This window comes from Vipera berus (assembly GCF_964194415.1).
Source record: "Vipera berus genome assembly, chromosome: 3".
NCBI classification, from domain to species: Eukaryota; Metazoa; Chordata; class Lepidosauria; order Squamata; family Viperidae; genus Vipera; species Vipera berus.
The window spans coordinates 144,325,159-144,340,033 of record NC_138204.1 but is presented as its reverse complement, the minus strand read 5'-3'; the positions used below and the strand labels follow the sequence as shown (position 1 = coordinate 144,340,033).

Sequence of the window (14,875 nt, the reverse complement as noted above, 5' to 3'; positions counted from 1 at the left end):
AGCCAAGGTTGCCTACCCCTGGGTTAGGTTCACGGCAAAAAAGGGTCTCTGGAGAAGAGGGAAAATGCTAGTTTAAAACTGAAACAAGGCAACTTTAAGGTGCCTCAGCTGTGATTTAGGATGAGACAAAGAGAGGACATGGCGTTGAAAATGGTTAATGAGGCATGTTTGTTCCACTCTTAGTGGACCTCAAGATAAACCCCACGAGAGAATGACCTTACAACAGACGTGAATAGGCTTGGACTACGTTTGCAGATTGAGTGCATACATCGCATGGAGCAATGATGGGCTTCATCAAGATTTATGATCCCACAATTGGCTAGTTTTCTCCATCTTGTCCTAAACCCTGGATCCCAACCACGGTTTATGGCTTAGCATGTGGCGTGGGGTTGACCCAACATGTTAGGCGACAAACAATGACTTCCAACTTACAATGCCTCAGCTTCCCAAGGTTATTCCAAAGCCGGGAAAGCCAACCAACCCACCCTGCAGCTTTGCCTGCTTAGGCTGAACCCCAGGAGTTCATACTTGCTGCGGCGCCCGACCTATTTTCTGCCCAGACGCTGCTTCTCCAAGCCAAGCCGCCTCCTTCTCTTTGGCACCTCGCCCCAAAGATTCGCCGGCCTGGCTGGAAACTCTCGCTGCTGGCGACGTGTGTGTGGGGGGGGGGGCGGTCCCGATCGCCTCCTGCAGGGGGAACCGAGTGGCCGCAGAGAGTCAATACGGCAGGAGGAGGAGGAGGAGGAGCAGCAGCAAGCAGCCGCAGGTGCGGCGGCTGCAGTTGTTACCTTTACCTCCGGGAAAGGAGGAGACGGGGGCGGGAGCTGGGTCGTAGGGGGGGGGCGGGCTTGCAGGTTGAGAGCCAAGCGGAGGAGAGCCGCGGCGGCGGGAGAAAGAGAGGGAGGCTAAGACGCCGCCAAGCCTCCCCACCCCCACCCGAGAAAGGAGGCGATCCGCAGCCGCGAGAGGACGGGATCCCGCTCTGGCTGGGCGCAGCGAATGCGGTTGCTTTCGACGCTCCGCCCGCTCGCTCGCTCGCTCCTCCGACCCTCGGCGAAGCGGGATCGTCCCCCTCGGCCGGCGAGCTTAATGGGCGGTAGCGCGGGCTGGCGAGGGACCCGCAGGAGCCGCTCGCCAGATTCTTTTCCTCCCAGCCCCCGCGACCAGAAAGCGATCGCTTAGATCCGATCGCCAGCTTGATCCCGGTCCCGTCGATAAGACCGGCGGCCGTTCGGCAGCGGAGGAAAGAGCACCCGCGTGTCCGGCGAGAAGCGAGTGCGGCGAAGGAGACGCAGGAAGGTTTTTTAAGAGGGCAACGTGGGAAGGGAGCGCTGGGTGTGGCGGCCGAGGCGGGCAGGCGCGCTTGGGAAACAAGGCGAAGCGGAGGTGGGCGGGCGACCATCGGGTCTCCCGGGGATCTCGGTGCGTCTGGAGCTGTTAACACCTATGCGCGAGTTAGCCGAGACTCCCGCAGGCGAGGCTTCCGTCCATCTGCCCGGCCGGCTTACGAAACCGCGGATCTTGCCCCGGGCGCCGCCTCCCCACCTCCCCTCTATGTGAGCCGCTGGGCTTGCCTTTCCTCCTCCTCTTGCCGGATGGCGATTGACCGGCGCCGAGAGGAGGGTGCCGGGGGGAGCCGGCCCCTCCCCGAGGAAAACGGCTCTTTGCCTGCCGGGGAGGCGGATCCGGCCACTGCAGCTCCAGCCGCACCCCCTGCAGGGGGTCTCTCGGCGGAGATCCAGAGCCTGCCTCTTCCCACGCCTCCCTCCGGGTCCTGCAGCCCCCTGCTTCTGGATTACGATGGCTCCGTGCTGCCCTTCCTGGAGGGCCAGGGCGGCGGGCACCAGAAAACCCTCATCCTCCTCACCTGGATCCCCGCGCTCTTCATCGGCTTCAGCCAGTTCTCGGACAGTTTCCTCTTGGTCCAGCCCATCTCTTGGTGCAAGGGGACGGATGGGCAGAACAACTGGACCGAGGTCCCCCCGCAGCCTCCCAGGGGCCTCACCACCAGCCCCAGCTACAACCAGAGCAGCAACAGCTATAGTAGGGGGATCCTGGCAGCTCCGGAACTGCCCACTCCTGAGGGAAAGAATGACAGTTACTGCGACTGCAGCGAGAGGTACCATCGGATCCCTGCAGGCCTGCAGCAGAATATTGTGAGCAAGGTAAGAGTAATGGAGGTAGGAAGCTGCCTGAGGCCGAGTGGGAAGTCACCTTGCCTCCTCTAGGGCAGTGTGGGTCACTGAAACTCTTGGCCTCTTTCCCGCAGCACAATAAGTGAGAAAGGTGGCCCCCTCCTCCTACCTGTATCCCTTATATGTGGGGTGGGAGGGAGAAGGAGTGGACCTTGCAACTTCTGATGAAGTTCTCTGCAGTCCACATTAGCTGCAGGGGACGAATGTAATGAGATCATGTAGCTGCAGTTCTTGAATGCAGTTCTTGAGTGAGTTGCTCCGTGCCGGCTTTTCTGGTGGTGCAAAGCTTAATGTATGCCTGCCCTTGAGAAGATCCCACTGGCAGGAAGGGAAGCAACAAGATTTGGCACAGGAGCAGGGCGTTAGGTTTCTAATGCCTCTGCATTAACAGGAATGTGGCATCATGGGAAATTGCCACAGCCACGTCCGTGTGGCTACTCTGGCATGTCTCAAGTAGATTAGAAGTAGATTAATATAAGCCAGTGGTTCTCAACCTCTGGTCTGCGGACCCTTGGGGGGGGCATGATGTCATCACAGGGGATCTGTGAAGGCTTGAAGAAATGTTATGATTTAAATCAGGCATGTCAAACTGCCGGCTTGCGGGCTGGATGCGTCACGCCGAAACTGCGCCCACCCCATTGCTGGCAATGGGGAAAAAGTCACGATACATCACACAACGTCATGTGACGTCATGAGTTTGACATGCCTGATTTAAGTCTTGTCTGTTGACCTGGTCCGTGCCACAAAAAGTATTTAAAGGGGGTCCATGGTGAAGAAAAGGTTGAGAACCACTGATGCGACCTATTCAACCACATTTTCACCTAGCGTGTTGTATGAATTCAGCCCCTGTACTTAATGGTGGGCATGTCAGGTGAACTCAGAAAATTGGGTTAATGGAATAACTGGCTAAATTAATGATGGTAATTAAGCCGTTCAAAGAGGGCCTATTTGTATGGGAGTGATGATCGTGAGCTGTAATATTTCTTCAGCTGCTTCTCAAAGACAATATTGACATGAACCTAATAAAGAATGTTTACTCATTTTGGATAGTTTTTTTTTTCTTTCCCTAAACATCTGTTGTGTTTGAACTGTATTCTTGCCTTTCCTTTTTCAGGGATACCTTCTTCCTAAAGGTGTCCTTTGTTCTGATGACTAAAGTGAAGGAATCTCTGTTACCTTGGAATTCTTGGACTGCTTTAAGTCAGTGACATAGGAGCATCTATTTTCACAATCCTCTTATAACTCATCTGGTTTTAGATTTTTAACCCAAGAAGACACAAAAAAGCACCCATTTTTCCTTTTTTGGTAAAATCAATAATGAAGTTCCTATGATGAGGAGGTCCCTTTTTAATGCCACTGTGGAACAAAATCATAAATGAAGTTTTGGATTCTCAGTGACATCATTCAGACAAACCAAATGACCCATGTTACAACACAGGGCAATGCCTATCCGGCTTCTAGACAAAGATTCCTGTGTGTGCATTTTTCACTTAGGTATTTTGCTTGTCCCGCTTCATAAGCACTTTTCCCTTGTGATGATATATATCTTTTTGGTGAAAAGCAGGTTGACACAAAACAAGCTTGAAACATAAGGGAACTAACAGAGCTGCTAGCTTTAGACTAACACATTCTAACCCTGTACTTATAAAGAAGTGAAGGTGTCATTGAATGGACTGGTACACTCTCATAGTACACTCTTAATGTGCTTCGATGGGTAACTATGAACTAGTCAACATGAATTTATAATTAGCCAGTTGTTGCTACTTTAACTAATCATGGTTAAGGCCAAATAGAACTTGACATGACTGAATCAGATGGGTAGGTGGGTGGGTGGATGGAGCCAGTTAGAGAGATACTGATTACTCCAATATGGGAATGAAGATTTCTATCTAAGACACCAAGATTTTGTGTTCCAAAATTACAGAAAAACAATTTCACTATAATTCATGATATATTGATGCTAATTCAGTATAATCTCTTGATATGAATAAATGCTAAATTTATTTGGGACTTTTTAGCACTATATTATACAGAAGAGTAGGAAACACAAATAGGACTGGTACTCTGAAGGGTGGAACTGAAGTGTAATGTTTTGCTGCAGGAGCTCGTTCTAAATTTTTAGAATGTGTTCCTCACTTCTTTTAACAGCTGATTCTTTTTTTCTTGGGAAAGAGATAGCTGTTTTGGTGTTTTGCATTCCTCTAGCCTCTGGCATCTAAACTAAGCCAGATCTGTGTAGTACTTAGATGGCAGATTACCTAGGGAATCCCAAAGCTATAGGTTAGAGTAGGAACTTAAAAAAATAAATCCAGAAAAGGGCAATGATAAACCAGTTCCAAATTGTTGCTAAGAAGCTGCATGAAGATATCCATGAAGTCATCAGGAGTCACGTTTAACTCAAGAGAGAGTTTGCCTGCCTTTCGGCATGACTCAAACAACTATGCTGTAAAATGAAACTGTTCATCATGATTGCACTGTAGTTCCCTTAATCCCAAAACACCAAAGCTCAGCAAAATGCAATCCTTCTGGGAACTGTGTTAGAATTAACTGCCCTGAGGTTTAGGCTAATCAAGTGAGTGCATTCTTGCTTTTATCTTGCAACTTTCACTGCCCAATGATAAGGATTATTGTTTCAATTCCTTCTGAAAATGGTTGAGGACCGACCTTAGTTTATTTTTAAGAGGAGCAACGATGGTAGGTAAAACATGGTATCTTGACAGTGTGATTTGCTTTAACTGTTACATTCTTAATCTATTAACTATGGTTAGGAATACATTTGTTAAAGAAATCAGAGAGGTATCCCACTTGCAAAAATGTGAATCCTGGTATACAGCATATAATAATAAAAATGAGATTAGTGTCCCCTGAACAGAAGGATTGAAAATTAATAAAGACAACAAATTTACAGTTGGAGCACACCAACATGTATTTCACCACCTAAGACAGACTCATCTAACATGTCAACAACTGAGGAAACAGCCAGTCTTCAAAGAAGACAAACAGAATTGGGGACAATCAAATCCTGAACAGATGGTGGAAGAGATTGTTCCATAGGGCAGGTACCATAGCAGAAAAGAGATCCTCCTAGGTCCCTTCAGATGACATTGTCTCAAGGAAGAAACTGGGGCACATTCTGTCGGGCCTTTAGAAGAAGCCCATATCTCAAACAGTTATTTTCTTATTCTCTAGGACACAGAAAGCAGGACAAGAAGTAATAGGTGGAAGCTTGTCAAAGAGAGATACAATCTAGAAGGAAGGAGAAATTTTCTGACAGGGACAGCAATAATTCAATGGAATAGCTATGCCTTCTGGGATTGTAAGTGTTCCATCATTGCAGATTTTCAAGAATAGACTGGGTAGCTATTTGACTGGGTTGGTATATAGGATCTCCTGTCTTGAGCAGTGTGTTGGACTAGGACACAGGTCTGCAACCCGCGGCTCCGGAGCTGCATGCGGCTCTTTCAGCCGTCTCCTGCGGCTCCCAGTCCTCTGACATGTGCAGTCCCAAAAAAAAAGTGGGACTAAAAAAGTTCAACCAATCAATTCAAATATGCAGTGTAGGTGCATATCTCACCTTGGCTCCACTCTTCAGTCAAACCCTGTTCTGCGTATGCACGCATGTATGCGCATGTGCACACATTTTTTGTGGCTCCCAGTTTTTCCTTTTGTGAGGGAACCGGTTCCAAGTGGCTCTTTCACTGTTTCAGGTTGCTGACCCCTGGACTAGGAGGTCCCTTCTAGCCCTATGATTCTATGGTTACTTCATTTCTTTTAGAGGCAAATAATCTTTCCATATGCTTTTATTATTAATCCTGTAGTGCTATGTTATGACTAAACTCCTGTACATCATTTCTGACCAGCCAGAAGGAATGTGGGAAAATATATTCACTGTGGAAAAAAGATTGTTTTAAGAGTAAATAGCATTTTCTAAGACCAGTTCTAATTTTGAGGAACAGAATCCACCCATCGTGTAAAGTCAAAAATAGCCAAGCAATACATAGTGTGAAACTATGTTTGATTTTGGCATACTTATTTTGTTTCTAAACTTTTTATGTCTTAATACATTACATGATGAAACAAACTATGGTTTATTCAATAAAACATGGTTAAACCATGGGTAAGCAATATGTATGAATTAGCTAGCATTAATACATTATTTAGTAGTAATTAAGTAGTAATTAATTTATATTAATTACTAATACAGATAATAGTGTTATCTAGTTTATGGTTGGCTTTAACCAGGATGTGTGAACCATTTTCTTGTTTATTAAGATTGTACAGCACTTCAAATTTGGTGCTCAAAAGTTATTTCAGATTTTCAGGAGTGCAAATATAGCATCGATCAGCAACATTTTAAGACAAGTGTGTCTTTTCCTGGGAGAGTGTGACTGCATTCTGGAAAATCTTTTGGAAATCAAATCCAAAGCATTGTGCAGTATATTACAAAAAGGAGCACAATTTTACAGAAAACCCATATGTACTGTATGTCAAAAAGTAGGGATGAAATTTCATTATTGAGAAAGGTACTAATTATTAGAGTAAAAGAAATATTCATTTATTTTAGAGCAAGTTGCATTAAGCAAATGAAAGATGTGTAATCTAAAAATGATTGTTGGAGAATGTTTAGCTGGCAGAACTGGGTTTTTCAACACAGTTTTATTTCATGCAGAAGTACGGTACACTGCTTTTCCAGTAATATTCCTCACTGCAACCCAGATTTAATTAAATGTCTCATTTTGATCCTCGGCCTTCCTTATTGTGAATTCACATAGGAAAATGTGTTCTTGCCTAACACCAGATACACACAGCTAAGCATTACTGGTGATACCATAGCACAATCTATTTTGCATGTAGAAAATCCCAGGTTTTATTTTTAGGATCTCCTGAAAATGGGTGCTGTGAAAATCACCTGCTTTAGACCAAGTATGTTGTTGCTACTTAAAATAAATCAGCTTTCTCCAGCTGATAGCTTCCAGGAGTTCTAGCACTACTGGTATTGGGCTGCAATGATAGCTGTGGGTAATGAGTATTGCAATCCTACAGCAGTGGGATGCCCATTGCATCATTTACCAATATGATTTTAGATATTGCTGTATACCTAGCCATTGGTGGAGGTGGAATGAATACAAGTTATAACTGAGATAGCTCTTTTGTGAGGAATATCTTTGTGGAAAGCCTTCCTCTCTGATATAGGAGCTTTGCTAAACCTTGCTCCTAGACTGATGATGGTGAGATTGAAAAACTCAGCTGTTGTGATTGTTCAGGAAATCCTGATTAACCATAGGCTTGACATTGTGTGAACTCATCCTGCTATTCCTGCTTTCTGACATTGAACCCATTATCAGATTAAGCTGTCAGTTTTAGCAATTAGGATTTGAAGCAGATAATACAGAACCAGGAGTCCTTTATACAGCTCAAACAAATGCACCGGAAAAAGTAGCTGATAGCGTAACTCAGATCTGCCACTGAGTGTATTTAATCACAGATCTGGGTTGAGGTCTTGACTCTGGTCATAATTCAGAGCTTGTAATGTTGTGCATCAGTAAATCTCTTGGTTCTAGATTTATCTATCTGAATTCCTTTAGATAATTGGATCTGTAAATCTTTAATTGAATTTACAATGGCTATTAAAGAGTCATCTTTTTTCCAAATAACACAACAATGATTATTGGGCATTGATGGTCCTGGGAGTCCAGTTAGGGGAGAAAACTGCATTAGTGATAGAATTATTAATTAGTTGTTTTCCTTATTGTTATATACTCGGGAAAGAAAAAAAGCTACTTAATTGCAAAATGTTAATAGTGACCTCTCACTCTTCCACTTCTTGAACTCAAATATCTAATGGATCAAGGATATAATTATTGTGTCACTTTCTCAACTTCCAGGTTGATTGGATTACATATTTTATCGTAGCTAGCAGGCACGGTTATTGGCTGTATTGGTTGGGGATGTTGGTCGTTGAGGGGCATCTGCCTGCGGTACTAAAATGAAACCTGTTGCTCTAAATGGGATTTTGCTTCTTAAAAACAGAGAGTGATGTGTTTTATTGTGAAATTCACTATTTAGTGAACCATGACTTAGTGGAGGGATCTTCAAACTTGGCCCTTTTATGACTTGTGGACTTCAACTACCAGAATTCCTCAGCCAGGCAAGTTTGAAGACCCCTGAGTATTGGTGCAATATGTGAACCCACTCCCAATTATCTTGTTCATACATGGTTTAACCATAATGGTTGTGTTCATAATGCCAAAACAGAAGCATCAGCCATACACAATATGCCCACCTGGAATCAGACAAATCACATTATAGCTTGATGTGATATGTAAGGCCAATCACTGTACATCTTTGCATGTTCTCAGGAGTTTTCCTAAATTTTCAAATTAATGTTAATTCATGATTTAATTTAATGGCTTTTCCTTTTCCAGAGATTTGACATGGCACGTATCACTTTCCTTGTGAAAGGTTGCTGTGGCGTTCTTGAAGTAAGGATATTTCTCTACAGGTAGTCCTGTATACAGGCACAACCACAGTTGAGCCCAAAATTTTTGCTGTTAAGCAAGATTTGTTAAGTGAGATTTGCCTCATTTTATGCCCTTACTTGCCTCAATTGTTAAGTAAATCACGGCAGTTGATAAGTTAGTAGCTCGTTAAGTGAATCTGATTTACACATTGACTTTGTTTTTCAAAAGGTCACAAAAAGGGATCACATGATCTTGGGACTCAGCAACGGTCATAAATATAAACCCGCGTCTAAATTTTGGGGACATGCTCAAGGGCATGCTGCAAAGATCATAACTGTGAAAAATGGTCATAAGTCACTGTTGTAACTTTAAATGGACACTAAATGAATTGTTGTAGGTTGAGGACTACCTGTAGTTCAGCTCCTTTCCTGGTATGCAGGATAACTGAGAAACACCAGAACACATGGAAGGAACTAAGGCCAAACTCAAAAAGAATTTTGTTTGAGAGTTGCTGCTGGAATGAAGAGTCCCTGGATCATGGACATCCCTTGCCTAATCCAGAGCTTTTTAGGGTTATCTCAAGGACATAGGAAGTGTTTTATGAGACAGTTTGGGGGCTGCTGTTGATGAGTAGGAAGTCTGATGCAGAAATCCCCCTGAAAGATGTAATTATTTCTTTGAGTCTCCTATTTCTGTGGATATTTAAGATGATAGTTTTGCCAGTTTATTCATAGCATTAGGTCCCAAATAAGTAAAGCTCATAGCAGCTTTCTGGTAAGTATGAGCCAGGTCTTTATGCACACTGAATTAATCTGATCTGATACCTGTTTGCATTACTACTACTAAAACATTACCCCGAAGAGTATCCAAAAACTCAGCTGGAGCAAAATATGGTAGCTACATGGCTGTTGCTAACTAATGAATGAGACATCAATTGTATCACCCCAATGCTAAAAGCTCTGATTGCCAGTCATTATTGGTTTGAATCTTTTCAACTCTAAATTACTTCAGTAGCTAGCATACTGAAGTGGCTGAGGTGCAGGTTTGTCTATGGAGATTCATTGTCCATTCAGTTATGGTGCTTCCTAATGGCTTTGGGCCAATCAGTGTGCTACAGCCCTATTTATTTGGTGGTGTTTTATTCACTGTGTGAATAGTGTATGCAGCCTTGACTTGTTAGAGATAAGGCAGGATATAAGAGAAATAAACAGAGTAAATGTTTATTGATGCCTGCTCGGCATATGAAAAAAAAATCTTCTGTGTAGTCTTAGACATGATTTATTGAATGCATCCCAGTTGACCAAGAACAGACAAGTTCTAATGTTATACCGCCATGGCTGGTTCATAAAGCAGGCTAAAGCAAAGCACCCCAGGATTCAGCAAAATCTGTGAAATATGCTTCCCTTTGAATCTGCAAGTAGTCGCTATTCCGTTTTTTTATATGGAGTGTGTCTCTGTGTTGCAACATGTATTTAATGTTATACAATATAGGTTTTTCTCTTCCCTCCTTAAACAAGTTCTAGATATCTCAGTTTTGCTTAATATCAGCAAAAACATCTGATAAGGACAATTGCATATATATTTTTGTTTTACTAACATTGTAATGGTAGAGATAGTAAAGATTTCAGCACTGTGTAGATCAGACATGTCAAACACAAGGCCCGGGGGCCGGATCCGGCCCGCGAAGTGGTTTCATGCGGCCCGTGAAGCCATCCTGGAAACAGTGAGGGAAAGGTCCCCACTGCCTTGGCCCTGGCCCAGAGACCCTCCTTCTGCCAGAGACCCTCAGATCTGTCCCACTCCTGCCCAGGCCCCCAGAGGCACCCTTGATGCGAACGATGTAGAGCTGGCCATGCCCACCCAGTAGGCCATACACACTCTAGCCACGCCCACCCAGTAGGCCACACCCACCCAGGCCACACCCACCCAGCCCCCTGAGGGCAACCGCAATGCTGATGCGGCCCTTAATGAAATTGAGTTTGACACCCCTGGTGTAGATGTTTCCCAGATAACTTCCAGTCCTTCAGTTCTGCATTTACAACAATAGTGTATACGGACTACTTAAATTTACTCACTTTGTTACATCCTATGATAAGTTCCTAATCTTCTATAAATTTTTATATTCATTGAATGGAAAATTGGATCAATTTCATAATAGCATCTGTTTCTGTAATCAGATTGAAAGTTATTTGTACCCAAAGTATGTCAACAAAAGCTAATGTCCGTAAGACCTAAACTTTGGTATGCATTTTGTATGTGTATGGACACATTCACACACACTTTCTCTACTAGATATAATTATTTTTATTGAATCTGAGGACACTAGCTTGCTGCTAAGTCTCCTATGGCATTTTGTTTCATCTTTCAGTACCTTTTAAGCCATACTAATAATGGAAATAAACATTTCTTTCATTCCCAACAGTGAAAAACAGACCTGATCATAATGTTTACAAGATCCATGGCTTACTGTATTAAGTAAAGTATGCAAGGATTCATGCTACAATGCATGTAGTCCACATTTTCGTGATTCTTCCCACTGTCAAAGACTTGGAAATTATGCCTGTTTACACAGCCTTCTGTTTACATTTCTTGAAAGTCTTATTTAGTACATTTCATTATTTCCGTGTCTCTCTGTGTTTGATTTTTTAAAGCAGTTACGACAACTGTATAGATCAACATTTTCTAATATTCGTGTTTATAGAGAGCTGATTCTGCATACATTTTTGGTGTTAGCTAAATAGACTTACAGACTGGATTTAGTAATGTTCCAGTTCCTATGTAAAATATTTTCATAATATACATTATTTAATTTACATGCGTAGTAAGTCTATTTCAAACTTTGCTCCCAAATCCCAGCTTGATGGTTGTTGCATTTGTCTGACAAATAGATCCTGTACCTTGTTGTTGAGTAGTCGTTCTAAACTGGATAGATTTCAGGTGTTCCCTGAACTTGGATGGAAGAGAATTACCATTTTATTTTATGCATTTAAGTATATTTTTCTGAGAAGGCTCCATGTTTCACCAGTTTCTCATATGAACAATGCAAGACTTGAATATTTTAGTGCAGACATGTCAAACACAAGGCCCGGGGGCTGGATGCGGCCTGCAAAGTGGTTTCATGTGGCCCGCTAACCCATCCTGGAAACAGTGAGGGAACGGCCCCCACTGTCTTGGCCCTGGCCCAGGCTGGCCAGGAGCCAATGTACAATTTTGTGGTGGTCATCTATGCTGAAATACATTCAGTCTTAGCTCCACAAGGCCATCTGGAAACAGCGAGGGACCGGCCTGTGCCATGTCGGCACTGCCCCCTCGGCGCATGCTGGGGAGGTATCACCCTTTGTGAGGAATGAAGAAATGCACCATCGCCTGGAAGTGGCCAGCACATAGTCCTGCCTACTTTGGGCAGGCTAGGGGTTGGGCAGCATTGTGCTTCTCTTCAAATTCATGCCACCCGGCTCAGCCTCTCAGCACTGAGGACAGCACCCCGCTGCCTGCCAAAACCGGGGAGGCTGGGGGCTGGGCAGCATTGTGCAGGTAACGTTGACTCTCATGCTGCTCATGGCATCCCCTCCCCCATAGCCACCCAAGCCGGATATGTGAAGTAGGCGAGGGCCATGTGCTGGCCATTTCCAGGCAATGGTGCATTTCTTCATTCCTCACAAAGGATGACACTTCCCCAGCTGCGTTTCTTGCCTGTTTTTCTCCCTCCCTCATCTCAAATATTTTCCCACCACTCTGTTCTTTGGAAGGAAGGAAGGAGAGGGAAGGTCTGAGGGAAGTCCTACCTTAGTCCTGCCCTGCTGCCCTTTCACCATCCCCTTGCCCCCTCCTCCTGGCCTATCCTGGGGGGGGTCTTCATATTGCTAAGGAAGCTTTGGATACAAAGCCAGGTCTCCTCACATGGAGATGGAATGGGCCTCCCTCTTGATTTTGCCCTCATACCCATCATGAGCAACCTGGCTAAGGAGAGCAAGCACAGCAGCAGCAGCCTTGAGGAGGAGGTAAGTGCAGCTGGGCACCCCCTTGGGGAACTGGGGCTAGGCTTAGTGCCATGGGTGCTTGAGGGCTGGGCTAGGCATTTGACCTCCGTGCCACCGTCCAGCACCCCCCCCAATGGCCTGAGAGGTACAGTGAGGCTCCTCCGGTGGACCATGCCTTGGCACTTCCCTGGTCCCATCTCCTTCTGCCAGAGACCCTCAGATCTGTCCCACTCCTGTCCAGGCCCCCATAGGCACCCTTGACACAAATGATGTAGAGCTGGCCATGTCCACCCAGTAGGCCATATGCACTCCAGCCACACCCACCCACTAGGCCACGCCCACCCTGGCCACACCCAGCCGTCGCCCCCGAGGGCAACCGCAATGCTGATGTGGCCCTCAGTGAAATTGAGTTTGACACCCCTGTTTTAGTGGAATAAAAGTAATAACAGGTACAACACAGTTCAAAAAACAGTAATTGCCATGATGGATTTTCCTGTTGAAGAAGTCAGCTTGGAAACCACTTTGTAATATCTTTAAGAGGTTGTTTTGTTTATAGTGGACTTCCTGCTATGTGAAGGCATTGCAAAATTGATGGTGGTCACATCTTCTCTGTATGAGGAAGGTTACATACAGTTTTTGAAATACCCAAAGTGAAATCCTGCAGTTTTTCTTTGTGATGATTTTCTGCTTCTCAGTGAGCATCCTGGACTTGATTTAGTCTTGAGGATTGTTGTTGGGGTTTTTTTCAGGTTCATCTTCTGACAATTACTTCTTTTTTTGCAAATCCTGGGTTTCCCCCAAATAGTCTTTTTCCCCCCCTGTTATGCATGAGGGTAGTGTTTTGGTTACACAAGCACAGCAGCAACACAGCTCAGAGTGTAGAAATGGAGGGGTTAACAGTATCCCTCAGATGCTTCTTGTCAATGAGCTATTTTTTTAAAAAAAATAAATAACCCAATTTAACATGAGATGCCAATTTAAATAATTTTTGCTTAGGGCCAGTTCTTAGATGTTTGTATACAATGAGACAGTTTTCCCAGATTTTATGTTGCTGCTTGCAAATGATTCCGTTACTACCCATTTGTTAAGGAGGGTCCAGGAAAATTACATTTTCTTAGCATGCTGATATTACAATTAAGAAGGGACGCGGTGGCTCAGTGGGTTAGGACGCTGAGCTTGTCGATCAGATGGTCGGCAGTTTGGCGGGTCGAATCCCGAGTGCCGCGTAACAGAGTGAGCGCCTGTTACTCGTCCCAGCTTCTGCCAACCTAGCAGTTCGAAACCACGTAAAAATGTAAGTAGAAAAATAGGGACCACTACGGTGGGAAGGTAACAGCGTTCCGTGCGCCTTTGGCGTCTAGCCATGCCGGCCACATGACCACGGAGATGTCCTCGGACAAGCGCTGGCTCTTCGGCTTTGAAATGGAGATGAGCACCGGCCCCTAGAGTCAGAAACGACTAGCACGCATGTGCGGGGGAACCTTTACCTTTACCTTTATTACAATTAAGAAAATGCATTTATTGACAAGGGGCAAAATGTAGGTTTATCTCTTTTTGTAATAGTGGTCCTTTCTTCTCTGCTGTTCAAGTGAATGGTTGTGGTTTCATCTGTGTTTACCTTGAGTCTCACCCTCACAGAATGCCCCAGAACAGCAGAATGCACACAGCACTGTAGGAATCCTTACAATATTTGATTTCTCCAACTTTGCAGCACTTAAAACAGCACCTTGCTATTTGTAGTAATAGAAATAAGAAATGCTGGGGCTTGCACAGGTAATTCTCGACTTATGATCACAACTGAGTCCAAAGTTTCTGTTGTTAAGTGAGACATTTGTTAACTGAGTTTTATGACCTTTCTTGCCACCGTTGTTAAGTGAATCACGGCAGCTGTTAATTTAGTAAGCTGTTTGTTAAGTGAATCTGGCTTCCCCACTGACTTTGCTTGTCAGAAGGTTGCAAAAGGTGACCACATGACCTTGGGACACAGCAATGGCCATAAGTATGAACCAGTTGGCAAGCCTCTGAATTTTGATCATACGATCATGGGGATGCTGAAAAGGTCGTAACTGTGAAAAATGGTCATGTCACTTTTTTTCAGTGCCGTTATAACTTTGAATGGTCACTAAATGAACTGTTGTAAATCAAGGACCACCCATATCTTCAAATAAGCATATCTGTGATGGATGAACAGAGCCTCATTGATCATAGTGGGACTAAATAAGGTCGCTGAGAAATATAT

The 14,875-nt window shown here is 44.4% G+C and overlaps 1 protein-coding gene across 2 annotated transcripts in view; it reads left to right on the top strand.

Annotated features, from left to right (window-relative positions):
- The first annotated feature begins 884 nt into the window (after positions 1-884).
- SLC22A23 (solute carrier family 22 member 23) overlaps positions 885-14,875 on the top strand; it is a 109,731-nt gene continuing 95,740 nt past the window's right edge. For both annotated transcript variants that reach the window (XM_081324186.1, XM_081324185.1), the window contains exon 1: positions 885-2,165. In XM_081324186.1, coding sequence (XP_081180312.1) covers positions 1,596-2,165 — 570 coding nt within the window. In that variant the 5' untranslated portion in view covers positions 885-1,595. The remainder of the gene's footprint in view (positions 2,166-14,875) is intronic.